This window comes from Onychomys torridus, chromosome 7 (genome assembly GCF_903995425.1).
Source record: "Onychomys torridus chromosome 7, mOncTor1.1, whole genome shotgun sequence".
Lineage (NCBI taxonomy): Eukaryota > Metazoa > Chordata > Mammalia > Rodentia > Cricetidae > Onychomys > Onychomys torridus.
In genome coordinates this window covers 57,105,023-57,130,456 of record NC_050449.1, presented here as the reverse complement: position 1 = coordinate 57,130,456, position 25,434 = coordinate 57,105,023, and the positions used below count along the sequence as shown (strand labels likewise).

Here is a 25,434-nt window from a genome sequence, read left to right as displayed (position 1 = left end):
CTCACAACAGTCTCCAGAGCCCACCTCTTCCCTTCCACCATGATCCTCCTGCTCGCTACGGCAGGCCACAGAAGGACAAGCAGCATGCCTCATGTTCACTCAATGGCCATTGTTAGAGACCAACCCAAGAGCACTGGCTCCCCTTCCAGAGGACCTGGGTTCTGTTCCCAGCCATCTGTAACTCCAGCCCCAGATGATCCACGGCACTCTTCTGGCCTCCACAGGCACTGTAGACATATGGTATACAGAGGTACATGCAGGCAAAATGGCAAAACACCCTTACCCATAAAATAAAAATAAATTAAAAAAAGACGATGCCAGGAACATGACAAGCCTTGGCAAAGATGTTTTTCCGCAGCTCACCACAGAGGTGACACTGGACACATCTTCCTCGTGCATGAGTGGTTTTCAGGAAAGGCCTGGTGTACACTCGTGATCCGTGAACCACATCCTACATTACTCAACCATCTAAATGAGCCCAGCTTCCCCCAATCTTCAGTCTCTGGATCAGATGTGGCCAACTTCTATAAATAGAGAGCAAGCCAGTTGGGTCTGTCAACCTTCTCATACTCTGCCACATTTTAAAATTACAAAAATAGCCATGCCTTCATCACTCTGCAATTATTACATAACATGATTGTCTCAGGGAAGAAAAATTTGACTCTTGTCTCTCTCTAGTTTCCAGAACTCATGGGTCAGCAGACTGTGTGATCGTTTCCACCAGGCAGACCATACCTGCCAACAAAAACTGTGGACCTACTATGTACCCAGTGCTGTTACAGAAATGCAGAGGTATTTAAGACAGCCAGTCTCTTACCTTCAGTCCACGCTGGAGGTCTAAGGTATGTGCACAGATTTTAGAAGACAGCACCTGTCACCACAGCATCAGCTCAGAAACTCTGACTCTTACAGTCCCCATGAAGTGCCAACATCCCTGACAGTCAGTTGGGGTCTCAGATGTAGGAGCAGACATCACATACAGGCAAAGCAGACTCTAGAACCTTACTCTTTGTATGCCTACTACAAAGGACACCAGGCTTCCCCCAACTCACACCCTTCTCCCAAACATAACAAAACACACTGGCACAGTTTATAAATAAATCGTCTTTTAATTACCTGGCTTTGTTTAGTCAGCAAAATCAAATACAACCTTTTCTAGTCTATTTTTCCTTAATCATGTGGCCTCTATTTTCTAAACTCTTCCATGTTTTAAGTAAAACATGTTCTGCCCTCCTGGCAACCCAGAGCCAACTTCCCTAATTTTCCTTCTTAAGCATGGCTAATGCACTCATTTCAAAGTATCAGTCCTACTGAAGGGAGAGTGGTAAACCCAAGCTCAAAGACTGTAAGATCAGTGTGTGCATGCGTGTGTGCGTGTCTCCTCCCTGTGGTGGTTCCGGCCTGGCCAAGCATCTGTTTCAGGTCCTATAAGTGGTACCCAGGGCAGGTAAGCCTTGTCAGGACCAGTTCTCAGCCCCTGATGGGTGCCATCTGTCATGGGCCGCACCTATGAAGATAGAATAAGGGTCTTTATTTGCTGGACTCTCCTCTCTTCCTTTAAAACTTTGCTTTGTGCTCCCCTGGGGAGCACTCAGACACAACATGGGAGGAATGCAGGGGGCCAACAGCCCTGGGAGTAAATCACGGTGGTGGCTCAGGAGCTGGTTGTTCGATGGCTCACCTTCCCCTGCTGCTTGATGCTAGCGCTCTGACAGTGATCTCCGGCTTCCAAGCAGAAGGAAGAGGCACTTGTCTTGATTTCAGGGTGGAAAGTGCGATGGCACAGCTCTGAAATCTCAAGTGGCCGGGGAAAGCGCTTGGTCAGAAGAGCGAGCGCTCCCACCAGTATGGCAGCAGTGTGCTCAGAACCAACGCCCCTTCTCCTTCGGTCCGCACAGGGCTGCACTCAGGGCCCCTGCTCTGCAGTTGGGGAGAGGGGTGGTTTACCCTCCCCAGAGGAGGAAACTTTCACCTCTGTTTCTTAGAGCTACACACTTGACTTTTACTTCTCCGTGGCAGGAACTCAGACACTAACCTTAAAATGTCCTCAAGGACTTGCTTAGAGACAAACCCAAGAGCCTCCTGTCCCCTACTCACCAGGTACACACTAGATCTACAGCTGTCTCCATCTTGGGTCAGAGCCTTGCTCTTAGTGGGGACCAGGGAAAATACACAGGAAACAGCACAAACTCTCGACCTTCAGCCAGTGTGAATGCTGGTGACTCAGCACCGAAGCCGGCCTCCTTATGGAGCCCAGGTTGGCCTCAGTCCCCATGTGCTGGGATCACGGTGTGCTCTATGACACCTGGTTCTCCTGTAACACAGACCTCTAAGACCCATTCTACCCTGGTTCTTAAAACGACGAGTGTAGATCTGAAGATGTCTCTCCACTGTTATTTCACTCCTTCCCTGATGCCCCAGCAGCAAAGATTTCTCCCTCGTTCCTTTCTAAAAGCCCAGGTAAGGGAACCCCAAAACCAGTCAGGCGGCCAGCATGATAACAGTGATCTTGGCAGAGCAGAACCTGGTTGTGAAGGGAAGCGCTCTGAGTGTACAGGGCTGACGTCAGCGCCGGTCAAACCTAGCGGAAGAATTTAGTGCTCTTCATCAGAAGAAAGGCCTTCGATCTCGTCTCGGTCTCCTCCTATGGCCATCCAGAAGGCTTTGGCCACCTGTGGAGTGACAAGTTTCAGGCTAACAGCGAACCTTCAGCTCGTGCATATGCCACACCTGAACTGACTGGGGTCTACAATTCTACAACTTTGCCTTCCAACAACACACATTACAATCCCTAGGCAGCCTTTGACCCAGACTTCTGCACTGGACATGTGCTAAGCTTGTGATCACGGCTGCACACGCATGTGAACGGTGGGGATAGCCCAACTTCATCACTGACAGAAGCAAAAACCTGAGCACACAGTTGGCCTCAATGTCCAGAATGGAGCTGAGTAAATAAATGATGACAGAGTTCATGTAATGAGATGTCACCAATCATGTCAGTTTCCTGCCAAAAACATGTGTTGCTTTGGTAATAACAAAACAGCTAAGAATTTTCCGGCCTAAGAGGAAGGCAAACATCCTGAGGCCTGGTGAAGGTTCCATGTCACGTGGCACACACCACCACGATCTCAGTTTAACTGTAGCAACTGTATTACTATTGCCCAGATAACATCCAGCAGGCTGTAATATCTAGTGCAACACTCACACTAGGTCTGTGGCGCCACCCAAGTCCCAGGTAAGACCTTCTGTAGATGGTAAATACTTGCTGGGTCTTCTCACCTTTTCTGCATGCAGCTTTCTTTGCTCATGAGGAAGCGTCGCAGCCTTGTCTGGGGGGAAAATATATCTTAAGAAATTTGTCTAATAGCACAGGAGGATCTGGAGTGCATGGGTGTGCTAACACTTGAAGATGGTAGATGGGTTTCTAAGACATATGCTCATGGTATAGTCATTACGGCCATTAGGAAGCTTGAGTCTCCCAAATTTTCCAGATGGGATGTGAGTGAAATGGTGGGAATTTGACAGATGCTGTGATAATGAGACTCACTGAGAGAGAGATACACTTCAGAAGGAGGGAAAGTAAGGGGGAAGAGAATCAAGACAGGAAATCTTTCCCCGGGGAATTTTTACCAATCAAATGGTCCAATCTCCTAAGCAGCTAAATTTCTCAAGCCCAGAGCTCTGAATCCAATCTAGCCGTTACAAAGTGAGACGCGACCACATAAACTAGCAAAGCACCAACACGAGAGAATTGAGACATGCCGATAATTACCTTTCATTTCCTTCAACTTTGAAAAGAGCCTCTCGAAGTTCTCCAGATCTCCTCCTCCAGTGGTGAGACTCGCTAGTTCCTGAATATCCAGGTCTAACATGGGATCTGAAACCAGAGGTGGCCACACATCACTGCTATACGTGCTTGGTACAGGCAACCCTGGCTCTCGTGAGGACAGGCGCCAGCTTCACAGGGGGCTTGTTGGGCTGCTGGAGGCTTACTTTTCATCCTCGTAGCACTGGATGAGGTAGAGAGGACACTGCTTCCATTTAGAGATGTGACTTGCTCCAGCAACTTGCTCTGAAAGGCGCCCTCCCCCTCCTACACACTCAACAGGGACCAGTATTGATCATGGCCACATCTACTATGACAATGGCCACACCTAAGCCTATTAGAACAATCATCATTGTCTATAACTTGTAGACGAAAACCAAAACCCATGTTTAAAAATGAACTCACTTAAATGCCAGAGGTAGAGCTGTTTTGAATCATGTTTTCTTACTACATTCTTAATACAAATCCTTTGCCATTTCCACCTTAGCACATTACTTAAAATATAAAAAGATTTACTTTAATTGTGCATATATACATGTGTGAATGTGAATGCAGGTGCTGGCAGAAACCAGAAGAGGGCCTCAGATCTCCTGCAGCTGCGTTAAGTGGTTGTGAGCCTCCTCCAGATGTGGGTGCTGGGAATCAAACCTGGGTCCTCTGTAAGAGCAATGGATTCTCTTAACTGCTCAGCCACCCCTCCAGCCCCTCATATTACTTCTTTATCACAGTGACAGAGGCTTCCCTGACTGTCCTGTGCCCAGGGCTCCATCCTCAGAGTCTCTGCACTGTTGGCAGAGCTCTGGCAGCATTTGTGTGGGCTCCTTGGTTTTCTAACATTTTCCACCACTGCTGTAGTGATCACACTCAGTACTGAGAGAAGCTCTTGCTTTCTACATCTCTGTCCATCCATTTCCCCTCCACTTATGGCCTTCATTCTGTTCATCTATTCCTCTTTCCCTCACATCCATCGCCCTGTCCATCCATTCCCCTTTCCTTAGATCCACTGCTCTGTCTACCTGTTCCCATTCCCTTCCATCCATCTCTCTGTCCATCCATTCCCCTTCCCTCCCATCCATCGCTGTCCATCCATTCCCCTTCCCTTACATCCATTGCTCTGTCTACCTGTTCTCTCTTCCCTTTGCCTTGTACCACTTCTTTTTTCGAGACAGGGATTTTTCTGAGTAATAGTCCTGGCTGTTCTGGAACTTGCTTTGTAGACCAGGCTGGCCTTGAACTCACAGAGCTCTGCCTGCCTCTGCCTCCCGAGTGTTGGGGTTAAAGGCATGTGCCACCACTGCCCGGTACCATCACCATTTTTGGAGCACATGCCTGGTAAGCACTCTACCACTGAACTGCACCACTGAAATGGAATACTTTAACTTAACAGGATGTATTTCCACTTTATAACATACCAGAGGACAGATGGCTTACTCCTGCTTGACAGAGGCAGAAACTGAGAGCACTTAGATGAAAATCATCTACTCAAGGCTGTATCACTGCTAGAGGTAGAGCCTTGACTTGACCTAACTGTATGGTACTCTAATGTCCACAGCCCTGACTACCACAAACTCTACCTCTACACACCTGTCTATAAACTCCTTGAAGACAAGAATGGTGATTTATAATCCTATTCATTTACCACACTGCCATACAATTTGTTTAAGTGCATCCGGGGTTCTAAGTGTGTCTTGCTCAGTGCACACCAGGTAGGCAGTTGGTGTACAGAGCCAACGAAGACATTCCTGATTTACCTGTGCACAGAGATGGTAACTGAGACAAGGACAGAGTCCCTTTGTGCTTTAAAAACATGTTAAAAAGAGGAATTTGGGGAGCTGGAGAGATGGCTCAGAGGTTTAGAGCACTGACTGCTCTTCCAGAGGTCCTGAGTTCAATACGCAGCAACCACATGGTGGCTCACAACCATCTGTAATGAGATCTGGCGCCCTCTTCTGGCCTACAGGGATATGTGCAAACAGAAGATGTATACATAATAAATAAATAATTCTTAAAAAAAAAAAAAAAAAGAGGAATTTGGACTGAGCGCTGAAGACACAGTATTTCAGGTTTGGGAAAGGAGAACAATCTCATAAAGACACACAGGAGGAAAGCCAGGAGACGATACGCGTCAGTGAGGCACTGTCCACAGCCTGAAGGCTGCTGCTCAGTCAAGATGAGGTGGGGACTACCGGAGTTAGTGCACAGAGGTCACAGGAGGCCATCGGCACTCAGAATGGGAATGAAAGCTAGATGAGCTAACTGAGTGGACAGTCACAGGGGCTCCTGTCCTGTGGGTATGCCATGCATTTTCTTCTCCAGGTTAAGGTCCATTCTCCCCTCAGTGTTCTGTCCTGGTGTCTACTCTGAGTTCTGCTGTTATCTCTGGAAGCTCATGAGGAACTTACCCACAATGCTGTCCACCTGTGCACCTGCTGAGCCACATGCACCACCACGATGGCCAGGAAGAGACTCCATCCTCTCAGCTGCTGGCAGCGGGGCCTGCTGCTGGGGGGGTACACAGAAGCAATGACTTAACAGTCAACAATTTCAGTGAACAACCCACCAGTTGGCTCTTCCCACCCCCCAGCTAGCTGTGGAGAAGCAGTAACAGAACAAGGAGGAAACAGATAGGAAGGAGGTCACATTCAAACACGAAAGGCTGCGAAGCCGCTGCCCCAGCTGCTGTTTCCCTCAAGGAAAAACTACGAAATGTTAGGATTTTGCTCCAGGCTACTAAAACATGTTTGGTTTGCATCATTTAAAATTCATGCTATGGGCTGGCTGACCAGGTGAGCCCAGAATGGAGCTACTGAGGACAGAGGGTAAAAACAGACTGTCAGCTCAATCAGGGTTGACTCGGGACCTTGGTAAAAAAGAATTGAAAAAGATTCATTTTTATTTTCTACATAAAGATCTGAAAGCAAGATTATACTGCAAGGAAATCCTTGTATATTTAAAAAAAGTGTTCTTGCAAGAACTCTACCCCACATCCCTGAGTGAGAACCTGCCGAGGGGGCTGGACTACCATTCCCTCGATATGGGTTAGGCACAATGGGGTACTTTAGAGCCCCCTTCCAGCTGCTGAATTCTCCTCTGCTGCCTCTTAAATAGAAACTAAAGGATGAAGAATGTGTAAAGATCCACAACATCAAGGACATTAAGGTCAAAGAGGAGCAAAGACCCAGACAACTCTTTACCTCAGAGTGACAGCGCTCTGCTGATGCAATGCTGCGGTTTGCTCCAGCCAGAGAGTTGAGAAGGCTGAAGCCCTGGCTTCTGTCTGCAGAGAAGACATCATGAGTGTTGACCAAAATGAAAAGCAAAGACTCAGTCCTCAAAACTCCACCTCTAACCCTGCTGGTAAAAGGGTTTGGATCTAGCCAGTGGTGGCACACGCCTTTAATCCCAGCACTTGGGAGGCAGAGGCAAGTGAATCTCTGTGAGTTCAAGGCCAACCTGGTCTACAAAGCAAGTTCCAGGACAGCCAAGGATACACAGAGAAACCCTGTCTCAAAAACAAAGAGGGAGAGAGGGTGGGAGGGAGGGAGAGAGAAGGAGAGAGAGACTGGATCTGAAATGTCCCCTGAAGGCCTGTGTAGGGAAGGTGCTAATTGGAGGGGGTGGAACATACTTGGAGGAAGTAAGGTCATTGGGGGCATGTCCTTGAAGGGGACACTGGGATGTGGGCCTCTTTTTTTACTTCCTGGCCACCATGAGGTGAATGGTCATCTCTATCACATAAACATACTATGGTGTACTGTGGTGTGACAGGTCCAAAGAGACAAGGGTAACCAACTATGGACAGAAACCCTGAGCCAAAGGAAGCTGAGCCATGTAAGCTGGCATCTCAGGCATTTTATAGCAGTGGTACAAAGCTGACTGACACACACACTCCCTCAATTCTGAGTAATTGTTTTTTTGTTTTTTTTTTTTTTTAAGATTTATTCATTTATTATGTATACAGTGTTCTGTCTGCACGTATCTCTGCAGGCCAGAAGAGGGCACTAGATCTCACCACATCACCACAGATGGTTGTGAGCCACCATGTGGTCGCTGGGAATTGAACCCAGGACCCCTGGAAGAACCAACAGCGCTCCCAACCTCTGACCCATCTGAGTAATTGTTTTAAACAACAGAATGTTGGTCAAGGTGAAAAACTAGTAAGCTATTATACACAAATGCTATTCCATGGCTCCATCTGCAAGTTCCGACACCTGTGTTTTAATGGTTGCTGTTGATTAAAGCCAGGGACATTATAAGTCACCTTGGGAGCATTACTACTGGGAAAGGAGCATGGTGGCTGGCACAGCTGTCATCTGGCTACTGGGGAGCCACCCATGGTGTGTGTGTCACAATGAAGACAGGTCTGGGCAGAGTATCTGAAACTGATCCAAGAATCACCCAGGACACACACTAAAACTAGCCCAAGACTCAAGGGCTCTGGGGCTCACTCAGTCCCCAAGCTGGGGCAGAGGCCCACTCATCTCAACTTCTAGCAGAATCAGGCTCAGACAGGACACTAAAGTGGCCTGAAATCCTTGTATATCTAAAAAAGTGTTCTTGAAAGAACTCTACCCCACATCCCTGAGTGAGAACCTGCCGAGGGGGCTGGACTACCATTCCCTCAACATGGGTTAGGCACAAGGTGTCTTCCTCCAAGGGTTTCAGAGGTGGAGGACAGGTTCACCCCAATGGCAGGAAGCTCTCACTTTGACACATCAGCATTTACAGCTGGCTGGAACAAAAGGCAGATTCTCTACAGCAAACACAAGCACCCTCCCTTCTATCATTGGAAATAACTTGTACTTTGGGTCATTTTCAACTCTAATTCAGAAGTTTCTCAAATCTCAACTCCACAGTTTGGCATTCCTTAAACTTGGCAGGCTACCACCCACGGAAGGGCATGATGAGCTCAGCTCATCTTAGGCCAGCACCCTCTCTTCTCACGGCAGATCCCTGAGCATCTTAGGCCAGCACCCTCTCTTCTCACAGCGGATCCCTGAGCATCTTAGGCCAGCACCCTCTCTTCTCACAGCGGATCCCTGAGCATCTTAGGCCAGCGCCCTCTCTTCTCACAGTGGCTCCCTTCAAGGAGCCAGGCAGAGGAGTTGCATCGGACAACACACTATAAACCTTTGGGCACCTTTAATTTTTTTCTATGTACATCCATTTTAAAAATTTTGATTGTTTTATGTTATGAGTATTTAGCCACAATTTTAAAACCAGCAAAATAATGTTTAATGCTGTGATGCTAACAGATAACACTGTGAGAAAAGAGCAGTGGGAAGAGGCGGAGCTTATGATCCAAACTCTAGCTTTCACTCATGACCCCACCACCTGTGTGACCTCAGACAAACCAACCCCAGGGCCTTAGCCTGCTGGTCCTCAGAGAGCTGTGACTAAGAGAAGGGGCTGTCTGCACCCTCTCCTCATGTGCCTTGGAATTCAATGTGCTTAAGTACTTCTTTTTATTAATAGGTTTTATACACACACACACACACACACACACACACACACACACACACGCACACACAATCCTTGTATTTCAAAACCTTATAAAGTTCACGATGAGCCATGAGTTTAGAATAAGCTGGAGGGAACTGTGCTCAGTGCTTTCTGATAAACAATGGAGGATTCAGTCAGCTCATCAGAGGGTTCATTATGTCCCTGCTTATATTTTAAGGAAGTCAGAGACACATGCATTTATACAATTGAGAAAGGAATCCACGTTTGTTTATTCAAAGCAGACTGCCCGCATGAAGTGCTGCTCAGGCTTGGATACACTGGCCCTTCTGCTTTGGTGTTCTTCACACTTCCGCCCTCGCCCCCACTGCATGCCTCGCTCACAGAAAAGAACCACATACATCTTCCTTACTTGCTAGTAACCATCCCGGCCCCCAGGTTTCTGGCGTGGGAATGCCACTCCTATGACGAAGGGCCTTTCCCTTCGGCTGCTGAGACTAGTTCTAGCATCTGTGGTTTTACTGACAGCACAAAAACCCCAGACTAGGAAGGAACAAATCAAGGTACTTGTTCAGCTGATTCTTCTAGAACTTCTGGGATGCGGGAGGGGCAAACTTTTATGAAAAAGAAGTTAGTCAGGAAGCATAGAAGGAGCCCCCGCCTCCAGCCCCTACCCAGCTAGGAACCAGGCACACCAGATGCTTACAGCTGTGACTGGAAACAAACCCTCTCCATGCTGCTTTCCCAAAACAAGTTAAGTAGTCCTAATTTAGAAACCCGAAACACCCCAAACTCCAAAACTTTCTGAACATCAGCACGATGCCTCAGTGGAAACTTGTACACAGCCAAACACAAACATTATCAACACTGTTCTAAATTACCTCCAGATCATATACAGAAGTTATACAGAAGACATGAACAAGTAGCATGTATGTCCTGTGCACATATGTGCAAGTATTCAAAAATGCAGAAAGAAAACCTGCAAAACTTAGTCCTAAGCATGAGTTAAGGATACTTCAGCACACACATACATAAGGTTTAATTTCTAAGTTAGACACAGTTAAGACAGTAACCACAATAAAATGAGTATTTCAAGCAGAATACTGTAGTAAAGTTCTCTAATGAGCTGGAGAGATGCCTCAGCAGTTAAGAGTACTGGCTGCTCTTGCAGAGGACTGCAGTTTGGCCACAGCAATCACATGGTGGCTCGCAACCCTTTGTAACTCAGCTTCAAGGGATCTGGCATCCTTTTCTGACCTCTGTGGGCACATGGTATATACACATACACTAAGTCCCAAATACATACACATAAAAAAATTAATCAAATACACTTTTAAAAAGAGTTCTGCAGGAATAGTTGCTCTCTCCAAGTATCTCCATGTACTCTACTCTCGCTCCTCTTGTGACCGTGTGAGAAGATACTCTGGAAATTTCTGGATGGCTTTCCTGTAGCACATCCCAGGTGCCTAGACAACCAGTATCACTAGCACTGTGTCTGAAGCCATTATTAACAAAGTAAAGTTCCCGTGACACAGGCACCGGCGAACCTAAACGGTAAACTGACAGTCAGGATGACCACTCGGTAACTGCGGGGCAGGTGGCAGTGTGTGGGGTGGGCTGCTCACAAAGACAATCCACCTCCTCAGGCACAGTGGAGAAGGATGGTCCACACGCCACCTTGTCACTCAGAAAAGCACACAAGTTGAAAAGAGGAGTTGTCCTTTCTAAAGTCTCTGGGCTAGTTTGCTGTGGATAGCTAACACCACGGGGAAAGAGGAACCACTCTGCATCAAATTTCTCCCCAAACATCTGACTCCATTCAGCAGTCTAGAAAATGACAGACGGAAGATGGCAGTGCCGTGAAAAATAACAAACACCAACTTGTTATTAGTGCAGATTCTTCAAGTGTTAACAATCTCCTTGGCTACATCCCAAAACCTACATGACCTGTCGGACATTTTCTGTGTTCACTTTTCAGTTTTTATTTCTTGAAAGCAGCAACTATCTGGCATCAGCTCAGTCAGTTCAAACGTTCTCTACATTTTAAAGAGTTTTCGCTGTTCTTACATCATTTCCTCTCTGCACGAAATGCCTTCCTTTTAGTGTGAACCTGGACTTCTCCACTCATATGGTAGGTGATAACTAGGGCCAGGCCCATTCTAATCACAGCAAGGCACATCTAAGTTCATGGAGAAGTTGCATCCCTTTTTTTTTTTTTTTTAAGTGATACTCTTAAGCCATGCCATCCCACCTGGGTTATACAACCTTTAAGAAAGTCACAAATGCTGTCACTAGTACCAGGAAAAGGAGTCTACATTATTATAGAATATTCCATGTCTTCCTGGTGAGTTATAAAAAAATGTGGTAGGTTGGAGAGGTTCAGTGGTTAAGAGCACTGGCTGCTGTTCCAGAGGACCAGGATTTAATTCTCAGCACCTAATGGTAATTCACAACCATTATAACTCTAGTCCCGGGGATCTTATGCCATCTTCTGGTCTCTGTGGGCCTTGTACCCACATGGTACATAAACATACATGTAGGCAAAACAACCACGCACATTAAAACAAACAAACAGAAAAACACCACAAACTCTTATTTATTCTCTCTCATTCAGCACTGCTCGAAGTCTTGAACATGCTATTAGAGCAATGCTTACTTCAGATCACTCAGACTAGCATTCCATGTGGCTCCACCTGTGCTAGAATTGGGAAAACATGCCTCTGCTCCGCCTATGACACGAAGTAGCTGCTCCTAAGTCAACAGCCACTCCTCCGGGAAAGTGAGATCACGCTTTCTTGCTCTCCTTTCTATGAACAGCATGTTCACTGCAGAGAACAAGTGACAGATCAAGAGGAGGTGGCAGCAGCAAAGAGACTAATGAGCGCTGTGGCAATGTCCTCCAACTCCTGCGAAGTCTGAAGACTGCAACTCTGGAGTGAGCACTGTCCTTCCCAGAGTCATGAAGGGAAGCTCATCACTGGTCACAGCAAAGGCCCTACTGAGTCCTATCTCTGAAGCCTGGAGCACACACCTGGAAATCCCCAAGGGGCGCTGGCAATCGAGAGCAGCCATTCAGACCCAAATGTGGGAAAGAGCACCAAAGACTTTGAGGAGATGGCTTTCTCAGGTGGCTTGTCAGCAGCTTTGGAAACAACTGCCGTGGAAGAGCAAGGTGTTCAAGAACAGTGCCTCCAGGGTGGCCTGTGGAGGAGAGTTCCTATCACTGTGGGGACACTCCTGAAGGCCTATGGAAAGGCTCTCCATTTCCTTCTCTCCTTTTACAGCACCATCCTTCCACCATTATGGTTTCTACACACCTGGAATCATCAGTTATCTTATGCATTATTTCTTTTTTTCACCATGACATTCATAGGTAGGCGACAGTCTCAGTGCTCAGGTCATATCTTGAGTTCCTCAATGTTAAGTTTAAAAGTTAGACTCCAGTTCAGTTTCATGAGATTTAATCATGAGATTTAATGAAATCCATTTCAGTGGATGTTGCCCCTGACCTGGACACTGGCAGAGACATGAAGCTGGTTTCCCATGGTTACACAGGTCCAGGCAGACTGACCAGAACCCTCCTCATTGGCCATTCTTCCTCTCACAAATTTGATGCTTCGCTTCTCTGTGACATTAGATTCAAGTTTTTTATTTAATTATCTTTCATTCTTAAAAATGTATATAGAGCTGGATGTGGTGATGCATGTCTGTAATCCCAGCACCTGGGAGGCTGAGGCAAGAGCATCAAGGTCAAGGCTACCCTGAGCTACATAGCTGTTGATAATAATAATAATAATAATAATAATAATAATAATAATAATAATAATAATTTAAAAATAAAAGGCATAAGCTATTTACTTTCACTTGGTTCAGGCAGAAGTGAGAACTGGGGCCTTGTGATGTAGACACTCATTTCTTCTTTTGGTTCTATCCATCAATTACAAAGGCAAGCCTGACCTGGGAGTCTGCAACTTCTGCCATAGAATCATTTACCTAGGACATGAGGGGACAACAGATGACCATTTAGGTGATACTTTAGTAGATAATCAATTCACCTCATTTATAATGAGAAAATGGAAAGCTGCTGTATGAAGGTTACTTCTACCCACCACTCAAGTCCAGCTGCTCTATGCCCACGGGCAGAGTCACAACACTCAGGCATTTATTTGTTCAGCCTGACAGTCTTCCCTGGTTCTCCTCCCTCTCTTCACCTACCATGGTGCTACTTGATAGAATACCCAGAAGCCATCAGTGAAGAAAAAACCCTTCATAGAACTTGCCAGTGTCCAGTTTATTAAACCAGGGACAGGAACACTGTAGAACATAAAATTGACACCCAGCAAAGGTGTTGTATGTATCACTACCCTCCTCTGTGATGTGCTAGTCAAACAAAGTCAAGTAAGAACACAACATACCAGACTTCTACCTAACTCTTACAGGTACCACCCAAGTTCAAGGCCCTGCTCAAGCAAAGTACTTAGCTACGAGGCTTCCGGATATGCCAAACTGAAAGACACGATTAGGAAACTCAAAGGAGAGGGGATGGGGGCTTAACCATCTCTCCTGTTTGTCACGAGGCAGTGGCCCACAGTTCCACCTTTCAGGACAGTGATAATAAAGGGACATTACCAACTATAAATGTCAGGCTGGTTTTCAAGCCACAGAGCAGGCTCTGGTGTGAGTTTGGGGAACACAGCCAGGAGCTGAGATTTTTATCTACATCCTTTCCCTGAGTGGCAGCCTAAGCTCAGACAGAGGAAATTTAAGACATGACAGCAAATGAAAGGGCAAGGGAGCTGCTGAGGCTCAATTAGCCCCAGGTGCCCTCAATGGTGAGTGAGGGTCTCGCCCACTTCACTTCTGGTACTATTTGTGGCTAGGTCTTGCATGGTAACTATGGCTTCCCTGGAAGTCTACCATTCATAATGCAACGGTGTCTGGGTATTTCCTCTTGGGCAGAGCTTAGAGGCACGACAGACCTTGAGCTCAGTGTTTCCAGCCATTTTCATGGTAGCTCTCTGCCACCAGGAGTGTTTTAGGCTTTGTTTTCTCCCAAGTGCAATTCAATGCAACAGAGATGCTGCCTCTAGTTCATTGCTACACAGAGCAATACATAAGAGTAGGAATTTATTTTGTCTCCCAGCATCAAAGTTCACCCGCAGTAATGAGTTCAATGAGAATGTTATATTTGATGACCCTGGCAGAGCCAATAGTAGGAACCCCAGTGAAGTCAGTATATAAGTCACGTCTATCAGAAGATCTGCACATCTTTCTAGTATGGTCATAGACTGCAGAACATCTGGATCAACTATAGCTTGCAACATATGGCAGCGGTCTAAAAGACTCTAAGGAGCTTTGTGGTGGTTGAGTGAGAACGGCCCCCACAGGTTCATATGTCTGAATGCTCAGTCACTAGGGAGTGGCACTATTCGAAAAGATTAGAAGGATTAAGAGGTCTTGTTGGCGTGCTGGAACTCTCATCCAATAATTGATGGAAGTGGATGCAGAGATCCTCAGCCGGGCCCCAGGTGGAGCTCCAGGAGTCCAATTGTTAAGAAAGAGGAGGGACTGTAAGCATGTGAATTGTTGAGACCAAGATTGGAAAAGCACAGGGAAAAATAGCCAAATAAATGGAAGCACATGAATTGTGAACCCCCCAGCTGGATCAGGCCCTCCAGATAAGTGAGACAATTGAATAGCTTGAACTGTTTGGGAGGCACAAGGCAGTGGGACCCGGACCTGTCCTTAGTGCATGAGCTGGCTGTTTGGAACCTTGGGCTTACACAGGGACACTTTGCTCAGCCTGGAAGGAGGGGACTGGAGCTGCCTGTACTGAATCTACCAGGTTTAAATGAATCCCCAGGGGAGTCTTGGCCTTGGAGGAGATGGGAATAGAGGGGAAGGGATGGGGGGAAGGTGGGGGTGGGGACGGAAGGGGGGAGGACAGGGGAACCCATGGCTGATATGTAAAATTAAAACATAAATATAATAAATTAAAAAAGGAGAAAAAAAAAAGAGGTCTTGTTGGAGGAAGTATGTCACTGGGGTGGGCTTTGAGGTTTCAAAAGCCCATGCCAGGCTCAGTGTCTTTCTCTTTGCCTTTGGATCAGGATGCAGTTCTCAGGTACTTCTCCAGCACCACACATGCATGTTGCCATGCTGATAATGGACTGAACCTCTGCAACTGTAAGCAATTCCTTAATTAAATGCTTCCTTTATAAGAGTTGCCTTGGTCATGGCATCTCTTCACAGCAATAGAATAGTCACTGAGACAGAGCAGAAGAAGCCTGTTGCCTATTAATGTCTTAGTAATGTGTAATGTGTTACAACAAAGTCATGGTGACCCTGGTGTAAACAGGTCCATTGCACCACCCCTCAGTGAAAGAACAGCACACACAATTATGCACAGCATATACTCCTTGAAAAGGATACTGGTTTACACACTCTGGTTTTTATTGTTCTTATTTCTACTTACAAAAGAAAGTTTCTTGCAAAACTTTGAGTAGCCCACCTTCTATACCTTCTTACGGTGTCTTGTGACTACACTGGAAAGCCATATCCAGGGACTGACCTATACCATCTCGGTTTGTGGGAGCACACCCCACAATGTTCATACAAAGATGACTTTGTCTGATGACGCCTTTCTCAGGACATACCCCCTATTAGGCAAAGGGGGACTACAATGATTTGTCTGCAACTGTATAAATTAATATTTGCTCTTAAGCCTGGTATTAAGTTTTAAAAGACATTAACTAAATACCTATGGTGTATATATAGCCATAACTCAAACTGAAAAGTATGCTAATCCACCTTGACTCCAAATAATATTCTGAAAGTATGCTGTCTCCCACTCAAAGTAATTCATCATCATTTGCTGTACTGGCTAGCTGGAAGCTTCACTATGCTTTCTTTGGATTAAGTTCAGGGGCAATGGGTTAGGACTAACACCATGCTTTACAGATTATATAGAAGGATTGAAAAACAATAAGCAAAAGAAACCCCAATATATAATCATCAGATATAATCATCACCTGCAGTCAGTCTCTCATTTAACTCTGCCTCACAACAGAGCACCTACGCTGAGACAATTCGTGGCAAGTAAGTCACCTGGCTCTGCCAATGGTCTCCCATGCAGTCAAAGGCACTCATCATTTCATCTTTCTGTGCTCAGCTCTCTAATATACTAATAATCAGCCAACTAAGCTACCACAGCATGGTGGAAACAGGAGACCTGCGGTTCTGTCCCACCTTAGTTAATTCTCTGTGTGAGTATGGACACGTCACCCTTCCTGACCAAGGCCTCTTTCCTGTAAAAGGAAGAAGTCATATCAAATGCATATACGGAGATTCCAACGCCTTGCTCTGGCCAATTCACACACATAATTGTGTCAAAGAAAGCAATGCCCCTTACATTCTATAAAACACAAGGACAGGTACTGAAGAGATGGCTCAGTGGTATAAAGTCCTTGCCACAAAAGTGTGAGGGCCCAAGTTTAATACCCAAGGTCCATATAAAAGTCAGGTAGGCATGGTGACCCATCCGTAAGCTCAGCAAGTAGGAGGCAGAGATGGCGATACCCTGAGAGAGCTGGCTAACCAAAGCAGCCAAAATGGTGTGCTCCAGACTCAGTGAGAGACCTTGCCTCAAAATCTAAAGTGGAGAGTGAGATACAATTAAGATATTGATGTCAACCTTGGGCCTCCACAAGCACACACATGTACATAAGCCGCCATCTGTGAACACACATACACATACACCAACAGAACTCAACAACAAATCTACAGGGAGTTCTTCTTCAACAAATCCACACCCACATTCTCGGGTGCATCTTGCTTTCTTCCTAAGCATCTTTCTCTTAATCTTGTGCTTCACCTCTATATTAACTTTTAATAAACTATATGCTTACTCACACATGTGCACATGCACGCACGCACACACATTCATGTGTATACACAGAGAGAGAGAGAGAGAGAGAGAGAGAGAGAGAGAGAGAGAGAGAGAGAGAGAGAGAGACAGAGACAGAGAGAGACAGAGACAGAGAGAGAATATGAGAATGAGAATTTAATGAGCCAACCCAGCCACAGATGGGTCTTTTGTGTGTGTTTGTATGTGAATGTATAATGCAAAAGAGATTACGTGCAGCCTCTTCTTATTTGGTTTTTCCACAATGTGTTAGACAATTCCCATTCTTCCTGTGTCCTTAATTATTCACCCAACCTGATCTAAATACTTCCCAGTTCTCTGAGGCATGGTCTCATCATGTAGTCAGGCTTGCCTCAAACTCAGGCCCATGCCTCCGTCTCTTTAGTGCTAGGCTTACAGGCATGGCCCCCACCCACCACCCACTTCCATAAGGACTTTTTTCTCCTAGGAAGATGAGGAAGGGGAGTGGTGAAATGAAAGCTGGAACCGGGGCAGAGGCACAGGGACACACATCACGGGCAGATAAAAAGGTCTTACCACTGTTTTTAGAATCACAGCAGAGCAAAAGCCATAGCCCAGAAGACCAGCATAAAAAGATGCTCTCTATCTATTGTTATGCAATTGATTGCTTGTAGAATGGTATCACACGGCTCTGGGCTGTTACTCTGAAGTATTTGGTCAGGAAAGGGTGAGTGATCATCTGGCAAGGACGCCATTATGGTATACTACATAGCAGAGAAGCCCAGAGGCTCCTGGGAGTTCTCTGCCCAGTGCAGTAAGAGGCGCATCTGACTCAGTAACAGAGCTTAGTTAAGTGGCTCTGAAAAGCCCCTTCAGAGGTGAGTGTAGCACTGGACACAGATTCTCCTGCCCCTGTTGGGCCTCCACTAAGAATCACTCAACTGAGGCATGCCTAAAGTCACCTTTCTCTCATCTGGAAGACTGGTATCTTCCTGGTCTCTCCTGCCTCACTATCACACAGCAGCCTTTCAGTCAGAGTGTGGGTCTCAACCTTTTTCATGCTGAGACCCTTCTTTATGGTGTGATGACCCCAAACCATAAAAATCATTTTCGTTGCTACTTCATAATAACTGTAATTTGGCTACTGTTGTGAATCATAATGTAAATTTTTTGGAAACTGAGGTTTGCCAAAGGGGCCATGACCCTCAGGTTGAGAACCTGAGTTAGATCATACCATCTCTCTATTCCAAGCCTTGGAGTAGACCCTGGTTTTACCTGAGTAGACACCAAAGTTACCTAGATGGTAACTTTGAGCCTCAATCCCCAAGATCTCCACCCCTTCTCCCATTATCTCTCCCTGTAGTCACAGGGAGCACCTAGCTCTTCTTCAAACGCACTAGGTGTGCTCTCACCCATGCCCTGTCAGGCTGCTCCTCCCCTCAGTTTACCCACCAAGGGGCCTACTGACCATCCTGTTTACACTGCAGTCTACCCCAAACCTCAATACCCTCTCTGTTTTACCTCCCCAATACTATCATCTTCTAGCACCCTACATAACTCACTAATCTCCTGCTGCCTACTGAGTACTGTTCCCCCACAGGTAGCCTCACAGCCGCAGATACTGACTGTTCAGTAGTGTATACACAGTGTGTGAGAAATAGAGAGAGAGAGAGAGTGTGTGTGTGTGTGTGTGTGTGTGTGTGTGTGTGCACGCGCGCGTGCTCAGCAGATAATTCCTGAGTGAACTGCAAATCAGAACCTAAACTCTAGACCAAGGAGAGCCTGGAGGCCAACAGAAGACAACTCCAGTGGCCAACTGTGCAGTCTGAATACTCTTACATAGACGGCGGGTGCCAAGGCGCACAGGTGACCCTTGTGTTGTACTAACTACACGAGGCACAGGTTTGGAGGAGGATGGAGGGAGTCCTCACTACCTTCCCCTTTTCCTAAGGTGAACTGGTTCTGGCCCGTCGTCTGGTCTTTCTTCCTGCGGCTTTGCAAGTCAGGACTCAGGAATGTGAGGATGCAGGTCCTTGCTGCAGAAGCAGAGGCTGATGCAGCTTTCAGAATGCCCAATCCACGCTCCCCGATTACGCGCTCTCTCACAAGTCAGAACAGATGACCATTCTGCGCCAGCAGTTCTCATCATGGCTACATAACTCAGTCCCCATGGCCCGTAGCCCTGCAGCTGCCACCTCCTGACCACTTCCCTCCTTCCTTCCTGGTAGAAATGGTCTGGATACACCTCAGATCGCATGGGCTGCGAAACCTCCCAAGGTGCAGCCAGCACTGGAAGCTGCTGGTGAAGACCAGTTGCATCCTATAGATCAAAAATATAGCCCAAGGCGGTTAAAAGCACACTGTCTGCTCCTCTTTCCAAGGACCCTGAGTTTGGTTCCCGGAACCCACATCAGGCAGCTCACATGTAACTCCAACTCCTGGGGATCCAACGCCCTCTTCAGGACTCTAAAGGCATTGCAAACACATGCACCTCATCCCACATACACATAATTAAGACTGGAAACTGTCACCTGAGAAAACTGTCAGAAGAACAAGGAGACTGGAGGAAACTCAATTTAATAATTCATAAACATAATATGATTTAAATGCACAGAGTTCAAAGCATAAAGGGCTCTGGGAAGTCAAGCCTCACCTCAAACCAGTCAGAAAGTCTAGGAGGGCAATCTGCGTTCTACAAGCCTGGTGATGAGTGTGACATTTCTCGACCTCTGAACCTAACTCACAATGGATACTGTGAAATTAAATAGGATAATGGACATCATCTATCTCACAGATACAAACATTAGTTGTAGAGCTTCCTTTTATTAAGAGATAACATTCACATGATAACATTCACATATCAAAGCCACCCTTTTTACAGTATAGAATTCAGTGCTTTTAGCATAATTACAAAACTGTGCAATCATCTTCACCAAATTCAAAACATTTTTTCATGTTCTGATAAGGAAATTCCATCTCCTTAGCAAATCTCCTTCAGTCACTGGGAACCACTAACCTATAGCCTGCCTCTAGGGACTGAATTGTTCTGGACATCTCATCAAAGCACAGTAACACAAAAGCTCTGGGCGCAGGAGTTGTGTGGGGGCTTAGCCCTGGTGCAGCTTGCACAGATCTTTTTAGAGCTGAGTAACAGTCCACTGTATTATGGACTTACCACTGTTTGCTGGAGTTGTTTCCACCTTTGGGCTATTACGAACAACACCGCTATGAGAATTTATAATGATGTTATGCACCAACGTATTTTCAGCTCTACTGAACACACCTAAGAGTACAATAACTTGGTCATATGGTAACTTTAGGCACAACTTTTTCATTATTGTTATTTTTGGTAGTTCACTGTGTGCATATAATGGTTCTGGTCCCTTTCATTCCCTTCCATTACCCTTCCTCACCCGCTCGCATGCTCACTGGGCCAATCTTCTTCCCGACAGGTCTCCCTCCTATTTTCATGGCTGAGTTCGGGTTTTTTGTTGATGTTTTGTGGCTTCTTTTGTGACTCACAGGGTTTAATTAGGGCTGCATGCATGAGAGGTTATTTACTGGGCAACTTGAACAGCAGTTACGTCACAGAAGAAAATGACTCTCTCTTCCCAGCAACCATTAACTGACACTAGCTCCTAAGATAGGTGGGGCTTCATGAAGCACTCTCTCACTCACGATGGACCATGGATTTTCAGAAAGCCTGCTGTGTGGCTGGGTGCGTAGCTTAGCCACTGAAGTGTCCGCAGTGCAAACCGAAGGCCCTGAGTGTGCCCCTCCACCCTGGGTGGAGGCATGTGCTTGTACTTCCAACACTGAGGAGGTGGAGACTGGTGGGTCTGGGGCTCACAGGCTAAGCCAGAACAGCCTAGTCAGCAATCCCCCAGTCCCAGTGAGAGACTCTGTCTCAAAATGCAAGGTGGGTGGCTCCCAAGGAACAACAGCTAAGGTTGAGCCCTGGTCTCCTCTACTTGTGGACCCTATTCCACACAGGTACACAATGGAGAGGAGAAGAGAGGAAGGCCTGGAAGCATCAGGAAGGCTGAAGGTTCTCGGGGCAGAGGTGGTGGGTTGCCCTGGGAGGATACTGTGGCCCACTACACAGTTACACAGAGCTCTGTCTCTTCAGGGACAGGACTTGAGGCTTTGCAGGAATGTGTCTACTTCCTAAGGCCACTGCTTCTCCTAGAAGGACACAGACCATTTCCTTGATAATATAGACTGTGGTCCTCTGAACATGAAAGTAAGCTAATGCCAAAATTTGGGGTTTTAGCTAAAAGCATGTCAGTGTCCCAGGACTGTTGAGAAAAAAAAAAAGAAAAATACTTCAGGGCAAAGAGCCATGCAAACCCACACTGTGCCTCCTTGCTCCACGCTTAGGAATATTGCTCCAATGTGCACATAGAATGGCATTGGCAATATTTTTGCTCAAAGGAACTTGCTCTCCATTGCCTGCACCGAATCAACTCTGGAGAGGAAAGGATTTATTTCAGCTTACAGTTGTAGCTGAGGGAAGTCAGGACAGGAACTCAGGGCCAAAAATGATGCAGAGACCATGGAGGAACACTTTTACTGGTTTGTTCTCCATGGCTTGCTCAGCCTACTTTCTTATAGAACCTGGGACCACCTGCCCAGGGGTGGCCCCATCCACAGTTAGCTGGGCCCTCCCACATCAACCACCAATCAAGAAAATGCCCCACAGGCTTGCCCATGGGCCAAATGGAGGCACGTTCTCAACTGAGGACACGGGAAGGCACTCTTCCCAGATGACCCTAGCTTGTGTCAAGTGACAAAACCAACCAGGACCGAAGCAAAACATGTTCAGCGCAGCTTGTGGACGCACATGTTCAGGACCTCCCAAACACCTGAACCAGTCCCTGCTACAGAACGTTAACAGAATTGGCATACACTATGCACCCTTCCTGTGGACCTTACCTTCTCTATATCATCTGTGACGGCTAACACAGTGTAATTACTAAGGGGATCCCTCTCATACTGTTGTTTAGGGAATAGTGACAAGAGTGTGTATTTATATACACACACACAGATAGATGCGTTCCTTCCAACCATTTCCAATCTGTGGTTTGTTAACTCCAAGGACATGGAGGCCATAACTATAGTGGGCGGCTACAAAGCTATAAATGTGAATTATAAGCCATCATTTCTTTAATGTATGAAATGGGGGTCAGAGTTTTCAAAAAATGATTAAAGCCAAAAAAGCTTCATTGAATTTCTAGTTATTTCAAGAAATTGGTAACAGGCAGTACTGAACAGAACTTTATTCTAAATTGATCTAGTTTATGGACCATATCTTAAACGTGGTTTATACTGGACACAGTCTAAAGCAGTAGCTTGCTATGACCAACACTCAACAGAGATGAAGGAAGGGAGGGAGAAAGGGAGGAATGGATGGAAAGGACCCATCAGACATATCAGTCTCCTTAACAGGGAAGTAGGGAGGATGAGGAGACAGGGAAAGAAAGGAGAGAGGAAATTACCTAATTGTCAAGAGGGGGCTTTGCCAGCAGCACATGGTAGATGAGAGGTCAGGGTGTCAATCACACTTAACACTCAGCGTCTACCAGCAGCTGGGAGGGAGCACCCTGCACCACCAAGCTGGCCATCCACTTGCCCTTTATCTCAGGGAAGACAGGCGAGGCCTACTGGAAACATGGCCTTTCTCATACCCTTCTGGAGTTTCACCTAACACTGCACACTTGGGAAGGCACTACACTGCACACTTGAACTGCAGTCCCCAAACCTCAAAGCTAAGTCCGAACCCCTAATGCAGCAAAATGTACACCTCTATTTGGAAACGTGTGACCATAGGGTGGGCCCTAATTCAGTACTGCTGCTGGCCTTCTAAGGGGAGATATGAACAAAGTCATGGACAGGGAGAGAAACCATGGGAAGATTAGAAATAACAGCGTCACACCAGGAACTGACAGAAACCAGGACCAAGGCCTGGGCAATCCTTCTCCAATACCTTGGAGGGAGGTAGCCTTGACACCTCAAGGTAGGACTTCTGACCTTTTTCTAAAATTGTGAGGCAAAAATTCCCACTGTTCTAAGCCATCTAGTCTGTGAGCTTGTTCCTAAAGGCCGAGCGAGCTAATGCAGGCTCCAAGAGCTGGTGCCATCCAACTATAGACTACAATGTCAGACCCAGCCTCCCATCCTCCAACAGCCACCACCATCACATCACTTGAGGCCCAAAGTTCACCCTCAGGATGCTGCAACAGCTCAGGTTTCCCTGACCTCAGAGACTACTTCCACCTCCAACACACCACTCTAATGTCACCCCACAGAGATCCCACCTCCGGGTCTCACAACTTGCTAGAGGAAAGCCCACTTCTCTCTGCCCAGTGTTCTGGCATCTACGGAGCTCCCACTGCTAGGTGAGACTCTCTCAGGGTCTTTATGACACAAAACCCTTGTTCTTGGGGCCATGCCTCCTCCAGCTGAGCATTCTCCCCTTTCAACCTTGACTATCCCATGAAGAATGGTATGGGAACCCATGCTCTCCTGGAAGCTCTCTCTGCATCTAATGCAGCAGACATGTCTCTGATTCTGGGTTCATCACACCACCTTGCCTGTTTACTAGCATTTGAAAAGTACACACAAACTCCATTAGCACAAAATGTCCCAAAGAGCAAAGACAGAGAGTACTATAAAGAATCCCACAGTAGACTGGGAAGATCCTTAATGATAAAGATGTTATTTTAAAATTTTAGGTTGTCCTTAAAGTCAAAGACCATGTGAGGCATACTGTAACATTTACATGCTTGCTGAATTACCTATTCAACACACATTAAACATTCCCAACTTGTTACTTCTGGCTCTTCCTTTAACTGAAAACTTGAAAATGGGAACAAAAATTTCATAGAATCCTAATAGTTCCACCTAGATCTACGTAATTTAAAACATGTCACAGGGTAAAAAATGACAACATCCAGTTACTCACCGTTCTTCATCACGACATTGGACCAGACATTGGCATTCAATGCTTGTACAATCCGCTTTACCCCTGTAGATTCAGGGAAGTCATCTACCAGGGAAAGAAACACACAGATCCATATACATACCCGGATAAACCCACACATTCATATATATATATGCCTATATGTCCCCAAAGCCACACTTTTAACTAACTGGGTTTAGTCATCCTGTTTATCTGCTGTTGCTTCGTTATGTACTGTGTAGAGCAGTCAATGAATAAAGCAATGCGGAGCTCCAAGCTCCTGATACAAACAGTCATGAGAGAAGAGAGCTGTGTGATCAAGCTTTCTCTATCTCCTCACCTGTGGAATCCACTCACAATTTCCAGAAAATGCAAGCTCTCATTAAACAAGCACAGCATAGCATAAAGATGCTAATCTTGGGGCTGGAGAGATGGCTCAAGGGTAGGAGCATTTGCTGCTCTTCCAGTTTCATTCCCAGATCCCATGTCAGGTGGCTCACAACTGCCTGGAACTTCAGCCCCTAGTTACAATGCCTCTGTATACACCTGCACGCACACTTTAACATCATCAATCTTTACAAAATAAACTGATAAGCACTCTCATCTTGGCTATCTACACAGGATGAACTTCCAGGGGCTGGCAAGATGGCTTAGTGGACAAAAGCACTTGTGGCGCAAGCCTGGTAACCTGAGTTTGATCTGTGGGAGAAGGACCTCTCTGTAGGTATAACCCAACTCTCTGTGTATGTGATGCTGTCTTCCAATGCAGACTATTATCACCTGTTACCTATTAGCTCTTTTTAAATTTAATTAAAAAAATTTTTATTCATTTTACCCACCAACCACAGGTAATCAGAGAAAGTGGTTAAAAGTCAAAGCTTAGCTGGGACTGGCAGTAGCTCAGGGAGCCTGGAATCCCAGCTACTTGAGGCTGAGGCAGCAAGTGCTCACACTGGAGGCCAGCCTGAGCAACAGAAGCTGAAGCTTGGCAACTCAGCGAAACTTCGTATCAAGAGAGTAAGCAGGAAGAAGGCTGGGAGATTACTCAAAAGCAGAATGTTTGCCTTAGGTCTGAAGCCAGAACCAGGCTCTTGCTCCAGTACATGACTAGAAGGACACGCAGCAACTGCTTTAGAGTTAGCGCCACCCTGCCTCTAGAATTTGGTGGCTCTACTTAAAACAGTGTGGCCATACTCTCCGCCAGCAACCAGTACCCAGGCACCACTGTGTCCAGGAAGCACAGATCCTTCAGACATGAGGAATGTAAGACTTCAGGTGGAAAGGAATGGAAGAAATAATTCA

The 25,434-nt window shown here is 46.3% G+C and overlaps 1 protein-coding gene across 2 annotated transcripts in view; it reads right to left on the bottom strand.

Moving 5' to 3' along the window:
• Positions 1 to 1,089: 1,089 nt before the first annotated feature.
• Positions 1,090 to 25,434, bottom strand: part of Aagab (alpha and gamma adaptin binding protein) — a 42,800-nt gene continuing 18,455 nt past the window's right edge. The window contains exons 5-10 of one of the 2 annotated variants that reach the window (XM_036193428.1): positions 24,136 to 24,219; positions 7,021 to 7,103; positions 6,229 to 6,328; positions 3,773 to 3,877; positions 3,280 to 3,329; positions 1,090 to 2,672 (exon numbers count right to left, since the gene is read on the bottom strand). In XM_036193428.1, coding sequence (XP_036049321.1) covers positions 2,595 to 2,672; positions 3,280 to 3,329; positions 3,773 to 3,877; positions 6,229 to 6,328; positions 7,021 to 7,103; positions 24,136 to 24,219 — 500 coding nt within the window. In that variant the 3' untranslated portion in view covers positions 1,090 to 2,594. The remainder of the gene's footprint in view (positions 2,673 to 3,279; positions 3,330 to 3,772; positions 3,878 to 6,228; positions 6,329 to 7,020; positions 7,104 to 24,135; positions 24,220 to 25,434) is intronic. The other variant, XM_036193429.1, reaches the window with a different exon arrangement.